The 23,504-nt window shown below is 44.6% G+C and overlaps 1 protein-coding gene across 1 annotated transcript; it reads left to right on the forward strand.

Moving 5' to 3' along the window:
* The first annotated feature begins 1,110 nt into the window (after positions 1–1,110).
* On the forward strand, positions 1,111–23,245 carry LOC142760634 (cysteine-rich venom protein TEL1-like). Its single transcript, XM_075863826.1, has 7 exons — positions 1,111–1,173; positions 3,901–4,017; positions 7,047–7,137; positions 10,963–11,108; positions 19,776–19,870; positions 21,068–21,156; positions 22,979–23,245. Exons 1-7 carry the CDS (start codon positions 1,111–1,113, stop codon positions 23,122–23,124), a joined length of 747 nt encoding a protein of 248 aa, XP_075719941.1. The 3' UTR covers positions 23,125–23,245.
* The last annotated feature ends 259 nt before the right edge of the window (positions 23,246–23,504 follow it).

Below are 23,504 nucleotides of genomic sequence, written 5' to 3' on the forward strand. Positions count from 1 at the left end.
TTGTGAAGAGAAGTGGATGATACTTCTCATCAGAACGCCCAGCTAGTAAAAGTAGTAAACACGCCCCGATGTACGCACATAATACACGCCCAGTTGTACTTTTACTTTTAAACACACCCACTTGGACTCTTGCAAGCCTCATTTGCATAAATACGAAAATGGTCATAACTTGGCCAAAAATTCTCGTTTTTTAAAAATAAAAACGTTACTGTAATCTACATTGCAGCGCCGATCTGCTGCAATAGCAGATAGGGGTTGCAAAATCTGGTGACAGAGCCTCTTTAAGTACCACAACCACAGAGCGCTACATGCAGTTAGTTATTAGTTAGATTCAAAGGTGTCAATAGGACAATTATTAAAATAAAGGTAGAAGCCCCCCCTGCCCTCGGCAGTCAACGCTTCCAGTGGAACAACATGTGGTTTAAAGGATTTCTGAGAGGATTACGTGTGTATCTTATTCCTAATTCAAAATACAAGTTTTGTACGAGCAGATAGGAAATATTTTGTTTTTACCCCTGCGCTGTACATATGGACTTGCTCCGCTCTCTAGTCAACTTATTTATTTCTCACATTGGAATGTCTAAATGTCTCTGATATAAAGAAGTTCTGTGGTGGAGAGTAGGATTAAATTCCTGAGCAGAGAAGCAAAGGACTCCCAGGGGGAACTTGTTTACACGGGTGATATAAGGGTTGGATTCTTTGGTAAAACCCTTAGGACTTGGGTATCGATTTACATTATCATTGACTTTATCATCAGCACGGTGCAATCTAGAGATTTCATAATATTTGCTGTTTCACCTTTTTTATTTGGGAAACTGTTAACAAGCTGCTGATGATGGATCTTTATGATTTTTTAAATTTATTCTATTTATGGCTTTTTAAAATATTCACAGAAGCTAGGTTTAGAAACATATGAAGACAAGAGCTGCAAGGGGTGTCAATAAATTAATAAGCCAATCACAACAGTAGTCCCTAGTGTAAAATGCACACATAGTATAAGAAACAGACCCATCAACAGCAGCATGTTAATAGTTTCCATGCATTGAAATGAAAATTATTTCTATTATTATTCTTATAAATTAATTTCTTGTTTTTATTCCAGCTTTAGAGATGAATTTGGTGACGTTCCTGTCTCTTTGTCTGACGATATTAGTTCAACAAACTATTTGTCAGGTAATACTAGTTATAATTTATATCTTATTGCAATTTTATCGCTATAGTTATATTTGTCACCTGTATTTAACGACATCATGACAAAACACATTTGAGCAGTTTTTTCCCTGTTTCTAGGATAAGCAATCAATGTATTATTTGTGGGTGTCTGCAGGGCTGGCTCCAGGTTTATGTGGGCCCTTGGACGACACAGACTTAGTGAGCCCCTTTGAGGGGGAACTCACGGCGGCAGTAAACTGGCAGAAAACGTCACTTTGTGCCCCATATAGACATTAGGCCCTGTTTATGCCCCATATAGAAGTTAGGCCACCCAGTTTGTACCCCCATACATTTAGTGCCCTCTGTAGATAGTGCCATACAGCCCCCCTCCCAGGTAGTGCCACACAGCCCCCCTCATAGGTAGTGCACACAGCCCCACTCCCAGGTAGTGCCACACAGCGCCCCTCCCAGGTAGTGTCACACAGCCGCCCTGCCTGGTAGTGCAACACAGCCCCCCTCCCTGGTAGTGCCACACAGCCACCCTCCCATATATGGACAGTGATGTCAGGGGCCTCCCCAGAGAGCTAGCACTCTGCCTGGGACTCCTTCTCTCCTTCTTACATCCGTGACGACAGCAGCGTCAGCACCTTGTGGCCTAGTGGCCCCGCCCCCCCAAGTGTAGTGGGTCCTGGGTTCGGGTTCGCCGGGTGCTAACGCCGGCCCTGGGTGTCTCCCTGTATTCTCATTAATTAGAAGAAAGGGCCACGACAATCGCTGGTGTGCTGCAGACCATTCATTGCAGTACCCAACACAGCACTACTCTTGTGGCTTTGGCTGGTACTGCAGCTTAGCTGTTTGAATTTATTTTATGGGTATGTGAACGAAGCCTTAAAGAGAACCTGTCGGCTCTCCTAATTGTCTGTTTTAGCCAGGGGCTCCAGAGAATGTGCTCCCTTTTCCACCCTTGGTTCCTAAAATTTAGCTTGAAAATTTTTGGTTGCCCAATCGTTCCACCCACAGCAATGTATCAGTCTTGATTCACTTAGTAACATGCATGTTTGGCTTTTCTTATGTCTAGTTATGTATGTGTTTCTAACATTGATATATGTACATATAGTTGTGTCCCACAGCATTATCAGCCAAGTGCCCAAATGGTTATAGAAATTGAAAGGCAATTTGCACCCCCCTGCCCCATGGTGCTCTAGACAACTGCCTACTCTGCCTATCCCATATCCCATATCTCATCCGGGTTTCAGTAAATATACATGTATTCCGCATCAAATAACAATTTCGGAGAATCTTTTCATAGGGCTCTGCATTTTTCCATTCCTTTGTTATTACTCCTGGAAATGTATGAATAAATTGACAACTGGGTGTCACCACACTGTCCAATCAGTGCTGACAGTGTAAGACTGTGTAGGGATAAACCCTATTAATGAGATTTGTGATGACTAGTTGTCAATTATTATTTTATAGGGAATAAAAGTATTTACTATCAGGAGAGAGGACCTCTTTGGGGGATTAGCAAAATAATTCCTATTTGCAGTGAAGTGACCAGGTGATCAGTTGATCGCTGCAGGTCCAGCTTCTGAATTCCCTGGTGATCGGCTGCTATGGTTGGAGGAAGTTGCGGCTGGACATACAGAACAAATCTGACAGAGCGAGGGACGTTCCTTGTTACCAGCTCTCTGCTCTTGATAATAGAGGCGAGGCCTAATTGGGGGACACACTTTATAATATCCATACACCCTAAAAGGGCATCTGAAAAGGGGTTGTGTTATTGATACAACATCTTTATTTTTTAATAAGACCTGCATAAGCCATAAAGGTGCAGCTGTCATCGGTTACCATTGATTAAACTTTTGTGGCATTACTAATTGAAATGCCATAAGATATGATTGTGAGAAATCCCTATAGGCCAGGATAACGCATGCAGTTTTGATGCTGTTTGTAGTGCATTTTTTGGCTCAGTATTTTTAGCCAAACATGGGAATGCATACAAGCGAAAAATGATATATCAGTTTTTTCTTTATACCTTTCCTTCCCTTTGGCTAAAAGACTGCACAAAAAATGCACTAAAAACTGCCTCAAAATGGTGTGAGCGATCCTGGCCTTAATGGGGTTGTCCATTTTAGAAAACCCATTTTCATATCCCCTATTAGAGAATTCTGAGATACTAGGGGGGGGGGGGGTGGGTCCTCTGTTCAGGAACCTCATATCTTGGCCAGAGTGGAAAGTGGTTACAAAAAGTGTATCTTGCCCTGGAGGACCAGTCCTGTCCTGCATTACACAGATAACCCATTGATGTGAATGGACACTGTGTAATGCTTAAGTTCCCCTGTGGTGGCGCTGCAGGTAAATTAAACACTTACTGGCAAGTTTCCCCACAGATAACAGCTGATCGCGGGAGGTCCCATTAGGGAGATACTTTGTGATCAGCTTATTGTCAAGGGACCCTTCTTACAAGTAGGGATTGTCCACTGCGGAGAACCACTTTAAGGAACAAGATATGACCAATTCGGGAAAAAAATAAAAACTTCTATGTATTATATGTGATTCTCTGCCTAATTATTTGGCACAACTCGTACCTGATGGCCAGTTGACGCTGACTTTGAATAGTTTTCTCAACTCTACAAGCCTCGGGAAGAAATCTGATTGCAGTAGTTTAGCGTGTGGTTGTGGATCATTCCAAAGCATTTGTAGAAATCATCTCACATTTATTAATAATCCTATCTGATTACTTTTCAGGATTCAGTCTATAAAAAATATTCATGTGAAAATGAAAACATCCGAAAATACATTGTTGACAGACACAATGAGCTAAGAGCACAAGTGGATCCTTCCCCGAGCAACATGCTGAAAATGGTAAAACTTGACATCATCCCATTGGATTTCTGTTTAGTTTATCACTTAATTGTGAAAATGAGCAAAAAAAAAAATTAGGGGTTATTAGGTTTCGGGTATTAGTCCAGCGCCAATGTCAAAACCATTCACAGGACTCGATCAAAATTGGTTGCTTGGAGGTGGTCCCTTGAAAAAATATAAGGGTGGGGCCCGATCCTTTTTAGTTGGGGCCCTACCTACATTGGTACAGTGGCCTCTCAAAAAATAGTTCCCTTAGGCCTCATTCACACGGCAGGGTTTTCCGGCTCTTGCGCTCTATCTCCTCCTCCTCACAGCGCAGAGTGCATGTGAGGAGGAGGAGGAGTTGATGCCATTCTGACGAATGGCATCGCTGTACACGGTGTGGCAGGGCCGGGGTGTACAGCAGGTGGAGGGAGCGCTGCGCTGGCTCCCTTCTCCTGCTTGTTTTAAAAGCGCCCTGGCCCGGCGACACCTTTGATGGCGCCGCTAGCAGCTGCAGCAGCTGCTGCTGCTGCTACTACTGTAGCGACGCCACTATAGCAGAGCGTCGAGGTATCTCCCCGCTCTGCTATGTGCTAGCCGCACTTTAGCTCCTTGAAGGAGCGGAATCCCCGTGTGTTCGGGGATTCCGCTCCTGGACAGAGCGCTTGATGTCTCTGTCCATATCTGGGCAGTGACATCAGGGGAAACTCCTGAAGCGGAATCCCCGAACACATGGGGATTCCCCTTCAGGAGTTGCCGCTGATATGCCCGGCCCGGCACGGATGCATAACTTTATGCAAACCGGCCGGGCAGAATGGCCGATTTTACCGGCCGGCACTCGGGCTCGGACGCGACCCGGTCGTGTGAATCCCGCCTTACAATCTACCAGCAGCTCTCTCCGACTTCCCTCTCCAACACACCATTGGCCAACCACGTGACGCAATCACGGTGTGGCAATTCCTGAAATAACGATACACTGCATTACATAGGTATTGAAGAGTATTGTACCGCAATCAAACAATCGCTTCTCTAAGTCCCCTAAACATTTTTTGTAAAACCAGTTAAAGTTTTTAATAATGTAAAAAAATTAAGTAAAAACAAACCCTTTTCCCTTTTTTCCCCTAAAGTAATGTAAAAAAAAATAAATATATTAATAAATGGTATCGCCGCGCCTATAAAAGTCTGAACTATTCCAATATCACATTATTCAACTTGTACGTTGAACGCTGTAATAAAAGCAAACAAAAAAACTCTTAATTAAAATGAAATCAAAAGTGATCAAAAACTCACTCAAAAAATGTACCTCTAAATGTACCATTAAAATTATCCGCCAGCATGAAACAAGCCATAATCAACGGAAAAATAGAAACATTTTTGGCTCTCAGAATATGGGGACACAAATTTTTTTTTAACAAATATTTTTTTCTTTGTAAAAGTAGTAGAACATAAAAAAAAACTATATAAATTTGGTATGGCAGCGATCATATTGATCTGCAGAATAAGGAAACAAAACCTAAAAAACAAGGAAAGAATCCGTTATTTCCCCTTACCACCCCACAAAGAATTTATATGGGAAATTACATGGTGGCGTTAAAAACTACAACTCAAAAAACGGGCCTTCACACGGCTATGTCGACAGAAATTAAAAAAGTTATGGCTTTTGGAAGGTGAGAAGGAAAAATGGAAAGTGAGAAAACAAAAACTGTCTGCGGTGGCAAATGGTTCAAGTTTTTTTCTTACTTTGGAATCAGCTTTCCATAGTGTTAGGGTTTATTGTAACTTGAAAGAGCGCCGTATAATAAATCCTACCCGCACTTTGACATAATAGTATGCCAACGGCCTGAGGTTGTTCGGTTACCCCTTATACTAAGGGGATTATGTGGGCTCCACCACTGAGGGCGGCTGAAAGCTCCCGACACTTAATGGATTGGCCGGCTGTTCCTGTAGCTCCCATAGATGAAAATGGAAAGAGACGCACACCCGGGCAGTCACCTGTCTACTCATTCGCCTAAGGCGGCCTTCTCAACATGAGGGCCAGGGATTGTGTGGCCCCTGTTCTGGAGATAGGCGGGGCTCCCACTGGGGCACTGGTATGATTGGTATCATAGTAAATAAATCAGATGGTGAATGCTACAATGTACCTAGAGCAGGAGTAGGCTGGCAAGTCAGGGTGGGCACCCTTATGCATGTATCATGCTATAATAGAAGCGTAAAAGGTGAATTCACATGTAGCAGATTTGTTGCAAAAATTTCTGCGACTGTGCAGTTTATTTGAATGGGGTTTTCAGAAATCCATGCGCACATTGTAGAAATTAGCGCATTCAGTAGAACGGATTTTCAGTCACAGACATTTCTGCAACATATCTGCCACGTGTGAACTTACTCTAAAAGTCTCACAGGCACAGATCTTGTAAAACGTTGCAGTATTGTAGTCGAGCAGGTTGGACAGGAGTGATACTCGTAGCCACTAATCCTGCGTATAGCAGAGGTGAGATCTGCCTCCGTACTCCCAGATAGAAGCGAGGACGGAGGGGCATAATTTAGGCATTGCCTACTGAAATCCGTAACATACAAACAGATCTAATGAAATAAGGCCATGTTTACACAGAGTTTTTTGCAGGCAGAAAATTCTGCCTCAAAATTCCATCTGGAATTTTGAGGTACGTTTTGATCTGCCCGCACGCCGTTTGGCACGTTTTTTGCAGCGTTTTTCGCCCGAGGCCATTGAGTGCCACAGGCAAAAAACGCAACAAAATACGCTTTCTCTGCCTTATATTGATGTTAATGGGAGGTCAGAGACGTAAACGCCCGAAGATAGGGCATGTTACTTCTTTTTCCCGCGAGACGGGTTTTCCGCTCGCGGGAAAAAAACGCCTCCGCCTCCCATTGAAATCAATGGGAGGCATTTTCGGCCTTTTTTTGACGCATTTAACGACGCAGTTTCCGCTTCATAAAACTCTGTGTAGTTCGGCCCTAGAAGTATTATGTTTTTGGATGGCGTTTTTACGTGGTGGTTTATGTTTTTTATTTGTGTTTTTTTCATAAAGGAATGGTCTGATGAAGCCGCAGCAAATGCACAAATATGGGCCAACAAGTGTGAGCATTGTCACAGCAAAGCAGATCAAAGGGAGATCACCAGTACGTATATTTCTTTTTAGGCTCTCAAATGTTCTTCAAGATTTGGATTTCTGACTAGCGGTACAGGTATAGCAGAGCTGACTTTGTCATTGCATTAGAGGTTTTTTTTAGCACTGGTATCCTAGTGTCCACGCAGGGACACACTTAGGTGCACCTATTACCTGAAAACTCTCCTCTAAGCCGGTTATAAGAAGTAGAGTTAAATTATACAATTCTTTTTGCAGCCACTAGGGGAGCTCTCTGTATATGTGTTTACTATAGAGTTTAATTGGAGCTGTATAAATCCAGTGTGCTCCCCCTAGTGGTAGCTGCAAGAGGATATAAATGTATCATATAACCCTACGGCTGTGTGAAGGGAAGCAAAGCTGAACCCTATAAAGAAATGTAGACTTATTTAGAGTCAATAAAATATTATAGGTGCATTTATAGTACCTGCCCCGTGCTACATCCTCTACCCCTGCACCATCCCAAATCACCAGACATATAACCAGGGTTACCAATTACCTGTCCATTTTCAGACAATCTGTATAATAAGGGGAGGGGAATATTGCCATCTCCATAATGGGCACCAACATGCTTGGAAACTCCCCCCCCCCATAAAAGTCCTCCGTTTGCCATTTCACTAGTACAGATGTAGCCAGCTTTATCTTGATTCTTAACACATTAAATACACAGTGGTAAGAAACTTTAACTTTACTTTTTCAATGGCTTTTGTTGTGTGATATCACGCTGCAGCAAGTTATCAGAGTCAAGATAAAGATGGCTACATCTGTATACATATAGCAATGGTGTTAACGTTTCAGAAGCAGATACGAGTATATTCTGAATGATATAAATAGTGATTCAAATGAAACCAGGGAGTTATAGATTCATGAGTTGGATATCAGTAATGGGTAGAGAGGAGCGAATCAGCGAAATTCAGTTTATCGGTGGATTACCAACGAACAAATTTCCTAATATGGAGCCGCATTTCTGCGTAGATGATGCGCGGCATGTCAATTATATATGCATAATCGATGCTTTTTTGTTGCCTGTTTTCCCCATTGAATTCAATTGGGAGGTAAAACCCGCCACAAATCGTCACTCAGAAAAAAAATAAAATCTTATACTTACCCAGAAATATGTGCTTCTTAGTCCAGGCCGGCCTCCTGGGATGACATTTTATCCCATGTGACCGCTGTAGCCAATCACAGGCCAATCACAGGCTGCAGCGGTCACTTGGGATGAAACATCATCCCAGGATGCCGGGCTGAAAGACGTCGCAATTTTTGTGGGACCGCTATATTACAATACTCGGCCTGGGGGACAATGTAGTGCCATTGATAGAAAAGAAGGGCAAGATTGGAGGAAGGTGAATGGAGACAAGGATTTCATCATTTTCACTGGAATCCAAGTTAATAGGGGAATTTTTGAATAGATATAGGCCACGTTCAGACGTGGCGGAATTGCTGTTGAATTGCGCTGTGGACAGTCGGCAGTGGAATTCTGCAGCAGCCGTTTTTTACATTTCTTTCTATACATTTTTAGGAAACTTAGTTCGGACGTTGCGGAAAATATCTGTGCGGAAATTAGGCTGCGGTGCAGAATTTTCCCTCTGCAGCATGCACTGATTGTTGCGGAGAAGAAGCGGAATTTCACTGCGGATTTCAGCCTTTGCAAAGAAAAAAACTGAAATCTATGGCAAGTCCGCTGTGTTTTCTGCAACGTCTGAATTACCTGTCAAATCTGCAAATGTTGCTGCAGATTTGTTGCATAATTGCCCCAAATCTGCACCAACATTTGCAGCTGAAAAATTCTGCCAGGTCTGAACGTGCCCTAAAACTGATTCCCTTTAGTTTCCATATTTCTATTAATGATCTAGTACAAGGTGTATGGAGCATTAATATAATATTTACATGTAGGTAAATTATGTAAATTGAATTGTGCTCGTTCCTTTATCACTAGTTAGACAATACCTACAATGTTGAGGATGTTTTGAGGCACCAGCAGGACATAGAGCAGGTCAAATACAGCAGGATTTAGAGACAAGTCATCACCATTAGGCCGGGTTCCCACGGGTCGGATATGCTGCGTAAAAATCACACAGCATGTCCGACCTGGAACCCACAGTTCATTTAGTCGGAATTGAATTTCCGCTCCTGAAGAAAGCGCTAAGGGTATGTTCACACGATGAGAGGCATTTACGTGTGAAAAGACAGACTGTTTACAGCTGCCTCGTTACACACGTAAATGCTCCTCCTCGCATTTTGCGAGCCGTCTGAGACGCTCGTAAATCTTGAGCTGTGCTTCAATGAGTTCAATGAAGAACAGCTCAAATTACGTGGCAAAGAAGTGTCCTGCACTTCTTTGCCGAGGCAGTCCATTTACGCATCGTCGTTTGACAGCTGTCAAACGACGACGCGTAAATGACAGGTCGTCTGCATAGTACGTCGGCAAACCCATTCAAATGATTGGGCAGATGTTTGCCGACGTACTGGAGACGTATTTTCAGACATAAAACGAGGCATAATACGCCTCGTTTACGTCTGAAAATAGGTCGTGTGAACCCAGCCTAATACTTACCCCCTCCGTCTTCTCTGCGCATAGTCCGACTTCCTGCGATGATTTTGCAGGCCATGTGACGCTGCGGCCTGTGATTGCAGGACCAAGGAGGGCGTTCTGGGTAAGTGTGTATTTCTTTTTTTGTCAGAGTTGCGATTTTTGCAGCGTAATTGCTTTAGGCCGCAAAAGTCGCAGCACATGTCTTTCTATTGCAGGTTTTGCATCCCCATTGAATTCAATGGGGAAAATCCCCAACAGAAAATCAACAAAAATGCAGCATAAAATGACATGCTGAGGACATAAATTCTGCACCGCAGGTCAATTTATTAACGTTTCCACTGCGGGTTTTTTCTGCAACGTGGGCATGAGATTTACTAAATCACATCCACTTTGCACTACAGTAAATGCTGCGGAATTTCCACACACAATTCTGTGGTGGAAAACCTGCGGCGTTTACACTACTTGGGAACCCGGCCTTAAAGATAAACACAGGCAAAATGAAAAATAAATACTAAAGGATTTGGCGTCCACCCAGGTGTGGAATAAGATTGGGGCAGGACATTGAGTGACCCCATTATATTTTTTGGAAGGAAATAAACATAAATTAAAACTAATGAAGACAAAAAGTGGAGAATTTTTCCATTGCAACCAACTAGATCACTGTCCTTGAAAAATCCAAACTAGTTTTGAAAAAATAACATAAAAAAAGTTGCCTGATAGTGCTAAACAACGTCCAAAAGTACCATATAATGTCCACATAACAGTGCCACACATTAACATTGCTGAAAAATATCCAAATAACAGTATTATATAGGGCAAAGTAACAATGGTAAAGAATGTAAAAATAACAGTGGAGTTCACATAATAGTTCATATAGTGCACAAATAATGTCATACAAAGTCAAACAACAATATGCGAATACCAGTGCCCATAGCAGTGCCCATCTCCAAACCGGTGCCAAAGATTATCTTAACAATAGATATACAATATATAAATGAGAGTGACAGAAGACGTCCACGTAATAAAGCCAAACAGTGCACAAATAACAGACACTCAATATCCAAAAGACAGTCCCATACAAGTAATAGCGCCATATAGTGCACAAATAACAGACACTCAATATCCAAAAGACAGTCCCATACAAGTAATAGCGCCATGTAGTGCACACACATATAAAACATACAATATATACCCACGCACATGCCGCATGCTCCGGGCAGCTCTCTATTACAACTATGGTAAGGAGATGTCAGACACGCTTATAACTTATGATTCTGTTTTCAGCTTTTGGATGTGGAGAAAACTTATACATGTCTAGCAGGCTGCAGAATTGGACTAAAGTGATCCAAGGCTGGTGGGATGAAAATAAAGATTTTGATTATGGATCTGGACCAAAACAAAGCAGCAGTGTCATTGGCCATTATACCCAGGTAGGGCGCGCGTTTCAAGTCCATGTTTGTGTCTGCGCCTCTACTGTACAAATAATTTAGGATTTATCTACTACTATTATGTTGTAATTTACTCTGCGTAATTCTATGCAATACAAACTTTAATATACAACATTTCCCATGATATTTTATAGGGGTTGTCTCATCACAGATAACCATTATGTCTCCTGAGACCCCTGTAAATAAAGGCGCAGCTATAGAGTGCAGAGGTATCAGTCACACTCTGGTCCTGGTGCCTGAGGGGGGCAAACAGCCCTTCTACTTCATAAGAAGACACTAGTTTTATAAAAGGCACAAGGTGTAGGGACCCCATTACGGATTTTAAAGGTAGACCGCAACTGATTTTGCCGGTGGAAGTTGCTGTTGTCTGATCTTTTAGTTTCTTTTTGAGTTGGCCGACTGCATAGTAAAGTGTAGCTGGCTGCACTTTCCTATACAGTTAAGTAAGACCTCTCCGGTCAATGCCAAAAGGACACCCTTAAATATGGGTCTATTCAGCGTAAGCGACAAAAGTATTTCCGATCACATACGCTGAACGGAAACACCCAACGTGGTTTGTTGGTATATTTCATTGTCCACACCTTGGTTCCCCTTGAATGGCTACCGTATTTCAGGAGGCCCCAACCTACCGGCTAATGGGTAGCCCTATCCTTAGCAATATTTCCAAGGTTTAGTACCTCAAAAATGTGAGATGGGTAATACTGGCCATTAATTTGAACTCCAAAACATTTATGTGCCCTTGCAATCTCCCCTATTTTCATTTACATGTCAGGAAGGAGAGCACTTTATGGAGAATTGATTGAGGGTTGTTGTTTAAAGCGTTTTTCCGGGAGCAAACAATCACATTTAGTTAAATCAAACAATGCAAAACAAGTAACTTGCAATATACTTACGTTGGATCTGATGAATGTAGCGGAATATCCTATCTTCATTCACGTGACCGCTTGCTAATCCAAAATTGGCACTTACTCTGCAGACCCGTCCATTAGCTCCGATGTAAAGGATCTGCCAGACACAGCTTCTGTGTCGACGCCCGTGGTTAATCAGTCTCCACCTGCTCCTAGGTCTGATAGAGTGACTCGATCTGCTACCACTCAGGCTGGTAGGCTGAGGAGTGGGAGAACCTATCACAGCCTGGCCAGACGGAGCTAGCTCCCGCCCTCGGTCTATTTATACCTTCATTTCCTGCTCTTCCTTTGCCTGTGATTCTCTCTTGTTTCCTGACTCTGCTGTTCCTGCTAGTACTATTGACCTCTGCTTCATATTGACCCTGGCTTGACTGACTATTCTCCTGCTCTGCGTTTGGTACCTCGTACACTCCTGGTTTGACTCGGCTCGTTCACTACTCTTGTTGCTCACGGTGTTGCCGTGGGCAACTGCCCCATTTCCCTTAGCTTCTGTGTACCCTTGTCTGTTTGTCTGTCGTGCACTTATTGAGCGTAGGGACCGTCGGCCAGTTGTACGCCGTCGCATAGGACGGGCCGTGAGAACACTCAGCGTGGTCTCCGGTCATGTGATCATTATGACAACCTGTCACAACGATCACATTGCTCCTAACAGCAGCGCCGACTGTGAGGAGCTCTGTGATACAGCTGTCTAAAGACAGCTGACATCACAGAGCTTTCACCCGGAGACCACTCAGTGTGGTCTCCGGTCATGTGATCGCTGTGACAGCCTGTCACAGCGATTACATAGCTCCTCCCAGCAGCGCTTGTGCGCAGACGGTAAGGCGCTCAGCTATGTGAACGCTTTTACAGCCTTTCACAGCGATCACATGCGTGCCGACGGTAAGGAGCTCCATGATGTAGCTGTCTAGAGACAGCTGTATCACCGGGCTTCAGAGTGGTCTCTGGCCAGATGATCGCTGTCACAGCGATCACCAGTTGCATCTTCTCCCTCTCTGGCAGACAGAAGAATAATGTAATGTAAAAAAAAAACACACTTTTTATTTTTTCAATAAAAATTTCCTCTATAAATAAATTTGTCTATCTGCTACACGGCAACTTTGGCTACGTACGACACAGGTTGACAAGCCAAAGATCGCTATGTACCGTAGCCTACATTGCATGTAATAAAAGTCAATGTGGTTGTGTCGCAACGCGCAATTTGCCTCGACATGACATTTGCAAGAAATCCAAACTGTCGTGTCGCAGTTACTTGCAGGTCCCAACGCAACCACATTGACTTTCATTACTTGCGGTGTAGGCTATGGGACATAGCGATCTTCGGTGGGACAACCTGTGTCGTGGCCAAAGTCACCATGTAACTCACACGGAGTACAAGGCAAGTAGATGAGATTTTACAAATCTCATCTGCATGCTGCAGACATTTTACACGGCAGATTTTCAATTATTTAAATTAATACCTTGGGGTCTACTTTCCATAAAGTAATCATATTTGGGGTGTCAAAGGGGTTTTCCAGTCCACAAAAATTGATGGCCTATCCTCAGGATAAGCCATCAATATCTGATAGGTCTCCCTGCAGATCGGCTGTTTTGAAGGGGCCACAGTGCTCTACATTATGAATCACGGACACACTTGTAGCGGCGGTTCACAGTGGCCCCTTGAAAACAGCCGATCGACGGGAGTGCCGGGAGTCGGACCCTGATAGATCAGATATTGATGGCCTATACTGAGGAAACTGCGTCGGCAAACGCGTCAAAAAATGGCCGAAAATGCCTCCTATTGGTTTCAATGGGAGGCGGAGGTGTTTTTACCGATTTTAGTGCTCGCGGGAAAAAGAAGTAGCATGCCATATTTTCGGGTGTTTACGTCTCTGACCCCCCATTGACATCAATGGGAGGCAGAGCAAGTGTTTTTCGCTGAATTTTTGCCCGCGGCACTCAATGGCTGCGGGCAAAAACGATGCGAAAAATGCGGCAAACGGCATGCAGGCAGATCAAAATCTGCCTCGGAATTCCAGACAGAATTTTGAGGCAGAATTTTCTGCCTGCAAAAAAACTCAGTGTGAACAGGGCCTAATACAGGATCTCTTGGAACAGATCCAGCAGCAGGTGAGGAAAATATGCTGACTGGATTGTGCGTACCAAGATGTCTGACATGGGTGGAGTGGGCAGACTTACGGTTATCAGGCTGTGAAAGAGGCGGGGGAGGGAGATGCTTGCCTGTACTTAGATCAGGGATAGATGGAGGCACAAAGGATAATGATGATTATTAGTGTGTAAGACCGTGTGCAGGGAGGGAGCTGCATGAAATTAGTAACTTGAGCAGGGAAAGATCCTGTGAACATAGAGGGGCGTGGCGCAGTATGCAAATAGCTGAGATGCTTTGGAGGAAGGGGGCAGATGCAACTGTCTCCTCAGATGCAGCAGGGGATCATGGGTATGGTGGATTACAAGACAGGAAACAGACAGCAAGTGATGTAAACAAACAGAAAGAGCAGCAGCCAGTGACGATGGAGATCAAACAGAAACTGGTTAGAAGTTTAATAGGGGGTATTAGGGAAGGCAAACCAAGGCTGGGGGACACTTTTTAGATTTTTTTTTTCCTGGACAACTCCTTTAACATGTACAATTGCATACCTCCCAACTTTTGAATTCGGAAAAGAGGGACATTTTAAACCACGCCCCCTAACCACGCCCAATATACGGCATCAACATCAAATTGCGGCCAGATCCTTCTGCAAATAACAAGCGCACATTCTCACTGCGGATCTCTGGACTGTCTGGATATCACAGATATCATGGATCCGGTTATATCGTCTTTGTGTTACTTTTCCTATCTTGGATATAACATTTGCTCATCACGGCGACAGCAGCTGCAGGACAAACCAAAAGGCTGAGAACAATGAAAGTCAAGAGGGAGACCCTGGTAGCAGAGTTACATGATGGGGATTTTTTTTTTCCAGTTGTGTAACTCTGCTACCGGTCAATGGAAAAATCATGCACCAGAGCCCCCGTGTAGATCGCTCCACACACAGCCCCCCTGTACATAGCTCCACACACAGCCCCCCTGTACATAGCGCCAGACACAGCCCCCCTGTAGATAGCGCCAGACACAGCCCCCCTGTAGATAGCTCCACACACAGCCCCCCCTGTAGATAGCTCCACACACACAGCCCCCTGTAGATTGCTCCACACACAGCCCCCTGTACATAGCGCCAGATACAGCCCCCCTGTAGATAGCTCCACACACAGGCCCCCTGTAGATAGCTCCACACACAGCCCACCTGTACATAGCTCCACACACAGCACCCCTGTACATAGCTCCACACACAGCCCCCTGTAGATAGCTCCACACACAGCCCCCTGTTTATAGTGGCACACACAGCCCCCCTGTAGATAGCTCCAGATACAGCTCCCCTGTACATAGCGCCAAATACAGCCCCCAAGTAGATAGCTCCAGATACAGCCCCCTATAGATAGCTCCAGATACAGCCCCCATGTAGATAGCCCCACACACAGCCCCCTGTAGATAACTCCAGACACAGCCCCCCTGTACATAGCGCCAGACACAGCCGCCCTGTAGATAGTTCCAGATACAGCCCCCATGTAGATAGCCCCACACACAACCCTCTGTAGAAAGCTCCAGACACAGCCCCCCTGTACATAGCGCCAGATACAGCCCCCCTGTAGATAGATCTAGATACAACCCCCTGTAGATAGCTCCAGACATAGCCCCCCTGTACATAGCGCCAGATACAGCCCCCCTGTAGATAGATCTAGATACAACCCCCTGTAGATAGCTCCAGACACAGCCCCCCTGTAGATAGCGCCAGATACAGCCCCCTGTAGATAGCTCCACACACAGCCTCTCTGTAGATAGCTCCAGACACAGTCCCCCTGTAGATAGCTCCAGACACAGGCCCCCTGTAGGTAGCGCAACACACAGCTCCTTAGGCCTTATTCACACGACAGGGTCCGAGCGTCGGACGATAAAAACGTCCGTTTTGCATCCGTTCCTATTCCATTCCGGGTCGTGTTGCCGTTTTTAATGGCCGATTTTTACCCGTTTTGCATCCGTTGTTTTCCCTGTCCGTTTTAAAATCGGATGAATTTCATTTCAATTTTTTGCCACACACTTCTCTATGTAGATAATGCCACAGCCCCCATGGTAGGTAATGCCACACAGCCCCCTGTAGGTAATGCCACCCAGCCCCCTGTAGGTAATGCCACCCAGCCCCCTGCAGGTAATGCCACCCAGCCCCTTGCAGATAATGCCACCCAGCCCCATGAAGGTAATGCCACCCAGCCCCCTGTATGTAATGCAGGTAATGCCGCCCAGCCCCCTGTATGTAATGCCACCCAGCCCTCTGCAGGTAATACCACCCAGCCACCGGCAGGTAATGCCACCCATCCCCCTGTATGTAATGCCACCCAGCCCTCTGCAGGTAATGCCACCCAGCCCCCGGCAGGTAATGCCACCCAGCCCCCTGTATGTAATGCCACCCAGCCCTCTGCAGGTAATACCACCCAGCCACCGGCAGGTAATGCCACCCAGCCCCCTGTATGTAATGCCACCCAGCCCTCTGCAGGTAATGCCACCCAGCCCCCGGCAGGTAATGCCACCCAGCCACCTGTATGTAATGCCACCCAGCCCTCTGCAGGTAATGCCACCCAGTCCTCTTCAGGCTATGCCAACCAGCCCCCGGCAGGTAATGCCACCCAGCCCCCGGCAGGTAATGCCATCCAGCCCCCTGTATGTAATGCCACCCAGCCCCCTGCAGGTAATGCCACCCAGCCCCCTGTAGGTAATGCCACCCAGCTCCCTGTATGTAATGCCACCAAGTCCCCTGTAGGTAATTCCACACAGCCCCTTGTAAGGTGCACCCATCCCCCCCTTCCAGGAGGAGTCACTGACTTGAATGTCTATATATGGACAGTGTAGTCACTGACTTCTCCTGGAGAAGAATTCCAGGCCACAGGGTCGGGGATACCGCTTCAGAAGTGAGTGACGTCACTGTGTCCATATATGGACAGTTTGGTCACTCACTTCTTCTGTAGCGGAATCCCCGGCCATAGGGTCGGGGATTCCGCTTCAGAAGTGAATGACGTCGCTGTGTCCATTTATGGACAGTGTAGTCACTCACTTCTCCTGTAGCGGAATCCCCGGCCACAGGGTCGGGGATTCCGCTTCAGAAGTGAGTGACGTCACTGTGTCCATATATGGACAGTGTAGTCACTCACTTCTCCTGTAGCGGAATCCCCGGCCATAGGGTCGGCGATTCCGCTTCAGAAGTGAGTGACGTTGCTGTGTCCATATATGGACAGTGTAGTCACTCACTTCTCCTGTAGCGGAATCCCCGGCCATAGGGTCGGGGATTCCCGCTTCAGAAGTGAATGACGTCGCTGTATCCATATATGGACAGTGTAGTCACTCATTTCTCCTGTAGCAGAATCCCCGGCCACAGGGTCGGGGATTCCGCTTCAGAAGTGAGTGACGTCGTTGTGTCCATATGACACATATGTAAGGGTGACAGGTCAGGTGACTGGACTGGTCCACTCCCGGGCCGGCATCGATCCCAGTGAGAACACCGCTGCAAGACTCCTGCCTTCTTCTGATCGCTGCTGCAGTCAGCTGTTTTGATGCAGCGCCCAGCGGGACATTTTGAAGACCGGGCGGGACAGCGGTGAGAAACCGGGACAGTCCCGCCGGAATCGGGACGGTTGAGAGGTATGCAATTGTACACCGCCATCTATGTATAAATATTATTCTTCTAGTCTATAATATAGATAGTTCATTATTTTTGATCAGCATGTATAGTCTGTTCTACTACATCATGTACTAACCTAGAGTCTTTATTGCCTTGAATTATTACGTTTTTAAAACTTGGTTTGTCTTATATGTGCAATAAAATTTGTTATATTTTTATATACCTATATATTAAAGAAGAAGAAATCCCACAGCACACCGGAGTAATCAAAAACAGTGGTTTATTCAGCCAACACAGCCGCAACGTTTCTGTCCTATAGATATATATGTATATTTATATTTACATGTATATATCTATATACTCCCTTTTTTTCTGGTATGGTTTAACGATTAGAGGACCGCTGACAAATCAGTGCTGATGATGACATGATTATTAGACAACGTGCCCAACAGAATTTTTGTAGCATGTGAGCTCATATTGCCCTTGCTGTCCATAGATACACCAGTCTTAGTGAAGGAGATAGTTTTTATTTTTCCGTGGATATAGCCGTATAAGGGCTTGATTTTTTGCGGGACGAGTTGTAGTTTTTCATGTTGCCATTTTTTGTACCATATAATGTACTAGGAAACTGGAAAAGTCTTTGTGCGGTGGAATGGGAAAAACTGTGATTCCCGTATTCTGCGAGTCATTACGATACCAAATTTAAATGTTGTTTTTTTTTATATTTGACTACTTTTGCCAGGAATAAACGAATTGTTAAAATTAAAATTTATTTTGTTTTACCATATTCTGAGAGCCATAACTTTTATTTTTCCGTTGATTGAGCTGTATAAGGGCTTATCATTTGTGGGACAAGATGTAGTTTTAATGTACCATTATGGCGTACATGCGAGTTTTTAATAACTTTTTATTTCAATTCTTTGTGGGAAATTAAGTGACCAAAAAATAGCGATTCTGGCATTTTTTATTTTTTTTACTGTGTTCACCGAGCGGGTTACATGTTAGGGTATGTGCACACACACTAATTACGTCCGTAATTGACGGACGTATTTCGGCCGCAAGTCCCGGACCGAACACAGTTCAGGGAGCCGGGCTCCTAGCATCATAGTTATATACGATGCTAGGAGTCCCTGCCTCTCTGCAGGACAACTGTCCCGTACTGTAATCATGTTTTCAGTACGGGACAGTAGTTCCACGGAGAGGCTGGGGCTCCTAGCATCGTACATAAGTATGATGCTAGGAGCCCGGCTCCCTGCACTGTGTTCGGTCCGGGACTTGCGGTCGAAATATGTCCGTCAATTACGGACGTAATTAGTGTGTGTGCACATACCCTTATATTGTAATAGTCCTGACTTTTACTGACGCGGCAATACCAATTATGATTATTTTATTTATTTTTTTAGAATGTTTTAGGGGGAAAATGGGAAAACTTTTAACATATTTTTTGTACATAAAAAAACCTTTATTTATCTGTATTTCATTTTTATTTATTGGCCCCCCTTGAAGATTTGAACCAGTGAATGTTGGATTGTCTCCTATTAAGCCCTACAAAAATGGCAGACCTGAGGGCCTTCATTAGGCACCCAGGCTGTCATGACAACCTTTCGTCACCCCACAATCGTGTTCCAGGGGGCTAATGTTCTGTCAGAGTGGGCTGACCCCCTCTTTCTAACTGTTCAGATGCCACCGTCACTTTTGACCGCCGTATCTAAGTGGTTCAACTGGCGAGAGTCCGCTCGTTACACTGAGGTGTCAGCTGTATCGTACAGCCAACACCCTTGTAGCATGAAACGGGCTCAGCCCCTGAGCCCGCTCCATACTTCTTTTACCCGGCTATGACATAAGTATACGGTATACGCCTGGAAGGGGTTAAAAAAAATTGCTCAAATCACGCCAACTATCTCTTTAACTTGGACCGGTGAAAGATGTGCCAGTCTTAGTAAATGTCGGCATATATTTTTTTCCATCCTTTTGCTTTTGATTACTTAGTTTCCTAACTGACTAATTCTCATTATTATGTTTTTTATTTCTTGCAGCTCGTCTGGTATAGGTCCTTTAAAATCGGTTGTGCATTAGCTTATTGTCCCAAGCAGAGTTTCGTTTACTATTACGTCTGTCAATACTGCCCAGCGTGAGTACATTTACATTCTTGGCATTTTTTTAAATATCACAATTGATGTCTGTCTGGTCCACTGATGTCTGTTTTCACGACGTATGCAGTTGCAGGTATTTGTTTTGCTACTAGACCATCTCGGGCCCCTGCAGGCAGCACAACCGAGGAGGGGGGGGGGAGAGGCTTTTATATATATTTTTAATTAATTTTTCTTTAAGCAAAAATGTTATAGGGTAAGTCTACAATAAGTGTATTTGATGCAAAATAGCTTTCCTGCAGAAGGAAGAAAACCTTTTCTCCCACATATATGTAACAACCCTGTAAATTAATGTTGGACGCTTTATTGAGTCTTGAAACACGACATGTTATTAGCCAAACTAGGAACACCCATCTGTATACAGAACTGGTTTGACGTTGTTGCTCCTCATCAGTACAGAATAGGGTTCTGTTGGCTAAATGATGATCTTGGAAGGTGATGATTCTCCTTGTGGAGATCCAGCTGGTAGGAAGTCTTAAGGGCATTGCTCCCTTGGAAAAAGTATGCAAAATAGCTCTTCTCCAGAAGGAAGGAAACTGTCAATCTAGTGCCACCTATAGGTGACTACACTGTAAGTTAATGTTGGACTCTATATCCCACCTTGAAACATAACTCAGCTAGATGTTTGTCCAAGAGCTGCTTTAAAAGCGCCTCTCTCAGCCAATCAGAACCCTACTCTGTACTGATGAGGAGCATCAACTCCGAAACAGTGCTGTATACAGATAGGTGTCTTTAGTTTGTTTATTTTCAATGTTTTCTTTCTTCTGGAGGAGTGCTATTTTACATACTTTTTTCTAGGGAGAATTACTCTTAAGACTCTCTACCAACTGGATCTCCGCAGGGAAAATTATCACCTGCCAAAAGCTGCTTCAAAGGCATCTCACTCAGCCAGGGATGACAAACTGATTTCAGTCCATCCACGATGCTTGGCATGGGAGCAAGCAAAGTGGGCAGCACATCTTGGTCAAACTATAAAAGTATAAAGTGCTTTAGCTATCTCTACAATAGGAATTTGAATAAGTGTTTTCTGGAAGTGGAAACAATATTGAGGGGTTGCCCATGGCTATAAGGTTGGGAACCCCTACTATAACCTCAGTAAATATGCTTGCTATTTTACATGTTGTGTATTGAATGTAAAGTATTATTCAATCTAACACCATGTCCCCGTTTCATGACAGAGGAAATGTAAAGAAGAATCTTCATTGTCCGTATGAAGCCGGAGAAGCATGTTCCCAATGTAAACATGCTTGTAATAATGGCCTTTGTGGTAAGTTGTTTTTACTGAAAAGAATATCAGAAGGATTGGGACCCCCACTTTTTATTTTAATAAGGGCCCAATCACCCCATTTATACAGTAGAAGCTGGATGACAGCAACTACGAGAGGGAGGGGAATGGGAGTTCGGCCCTGTACCCTCACTTGCAGGCTGCACATTTCAGTAAGGGGAAAGCAGACTTGAATTACTGCATCCCTTTACTTCCTCCTGGCTGAGATAGATAGATAGATAGATAGATAGATAGATAGATAGATAGATAGATAGATAGATAGATAGATAGATAGATAGATAGATAGATAGATAGATATGAGATGTTGTTGTTGTGTGATATCATGCTGCAGCAAGTTATCAGAGTCAAGATAAAGATGGCTACATCCGTAGTTGCCAACATTTGAAGCAAATTTCCAGGGACAGTTAGGGTGTGGCGTCTTTGGCAGGTGTGTCTTAGCGGGTGTGGCTTATCTGATGGGTGTCGCTAGTGGGCATGGCTTTCTTTCCAGAATTTCTACATAGAGATAAATGAACAAAAATGTCTGCACTAGTTTGGCTGGCAACTACTATGGTGGCCAGTATCTCTCTCTAGTTATCCGGTTGTTTACAGGCAAGTGATGTCTCACTTTATCACTAGGGCTAGGTGATATGTGCTGAACACTACTGGCAGTGTAAAAACCAGCATAAATAGTGCCACACAGAGTGCCCCTTGAAGATGGTGCTCCACACTGCCCCCAGTAGATAGTGCCACACACTGCTTCCTGTAGATAATGCCACAGTGCCCCCTGTAGATAGTGCCACATGGCCCCCCTGTAGAAAATGCCACAGTGCCCTCTGTAGATAGTGTCACACAGCCCCTGTAGATAATGCCACAGAGCCCCCTGTAGATAGTGCCACATGGCCCCCCTGTAGATAATGCCACAGTGCCCTCTGTAGATAGTGCCACACAGCCCCCTGTAGATAGTGCCACACAGCCCCCCTGTAGATAGTGCCACACAGCCCCCCTGTAGATAGTGCCACACAACCCCCCTGTATAGTGCCACACAGCCCCCCTGTAGATAGTGCCACACAGCCCCCCTATAGTTAGGGCCACACAGCCCCCCTGTAGATAGAGCCACACATCCCTCCTGTAGATAGAGCCACACAGCCCCCCTGTAAATAGAGGCACGCAGCCCCACTGTAGATGATGCCACACTGAATGGCAGAGCAGGAAGCGGATAGTTTCCTGCTCTGCCATAGTATTTCATTACCATAGCCAATGTAGCCATTCCATGGCAAGTCCCGGGACAGTAATTTGCCGAGACTGTCTCTGTAAATTCGGGACAGTCCCGGCATATTCAGGACAGTTGGCAAGTATGGATAGATAGATAGATAGATAGATAGATAATGATATAGATCTAGCTAAAATAACTTGAATATTTTAAACACAAAGGGAATTACATGTTCTCTGTTTGTCTGTAGAGGAAACTTACAGGCTAATAAAGTCCTGTGATCACAGCAGCATCAGCGCTCACTTGAAAAAGCAGTCTCTTTCTTTCCTGGCAATATGAGAGGAGGAGTGTAATGTTCGCTAGCAGGCCTGTATATATGGTGACTGTGACCGTGCGGCAGCTCCACTGTATGTGTAGCATAAACACATAATGATAGCAACTCCCTGTTAGAGAATTTGGAGGAAGGAGAGGTCTGCAGCACAACAGCTAAGGTTTGATGGGAAAGGCTTCACATGGATTCTGTACATGAGAATCTAAGACAAGTGTTTATGTTTCACTGGAGGTAAAACTGAACTAAAAATACATTACAGCAACTGTTATCCTTCTTTTCAGTTAATCCTTGTCCATATGATGATGAGTTTGAAGAATGCTCAGATTACAAGGACTTGTGTGATTCAGAGGAGGAAGACATGGACGAAGAATATAAGATTAAGAACATCTGTAAGGAGACTTGTAACTGTGATTCAGAGATCCGTTAATCCCCCTAATGTCAGGCAGACCAACAAATGTATCATATAGAAATAGATGAATGTTCTCAGACCTTATATCCTTATATTTACACATGGACACAATTAGAAATAAAGACGTAATAAAATGGTTTCTGCTTTCTTGATTCATGTAATGATGGGGGTAGGGAAACAGACAAGTGAGCCCTAATCTACCCGCCACTCAGTCCCTGCCTACTTGCAACGACCCGCCCTAGGCGACGGGGTACAACTGGGCGACGGTCCCTACGCTCAGTAAGTGCACGACAGACAAACAGACAAGGGTACACAAAGCTAAGGGAAATGGGGCAGTTGTCCACGGCAACACCATGAGCAACAAGAGTGGTGAACGAGCCGAGTCAATCCAGGAGTGT

This window comes from Rhinoderma darwinii, chromosome 4 (genome assembly GCF_050947455.1).
Source record: "Rhinoderma darwinii isolate aRhiDar2 chromosome 4, aRhiDar2.hap1, whole genome shotgun sequence".
NCBI classification, from domain to species: Eukaryota; Metazoa; Chordata; class Amphibia; order Anura; family Rhinodermatidae; genus Rhinoderma; species Rhinoderma darwinii.

Coding starts and splice junctions, on each gene's coding strand:
- LOC142760634 (XM_075863826.1), top strand. CDS start 1,111: ATGAATTTGGTGACGTTCCTGTCTCTTTGTCTGACGATATTAGTTCAA. Junction 4,018..7,046: donor CGAGCAACATGCTGAAAATG/GTAAAACTTGAC, acceptor TTTTTCATAAAG/GAATGGTCTGATGAAGCCGC. Junction 11,109..19,775: donor TCATTGGCCATTATACCCAG/GTAGGGCGCGCG, acceptor TATTTCTTGCAG/CTCGTCTGGTATAGGTCCTT.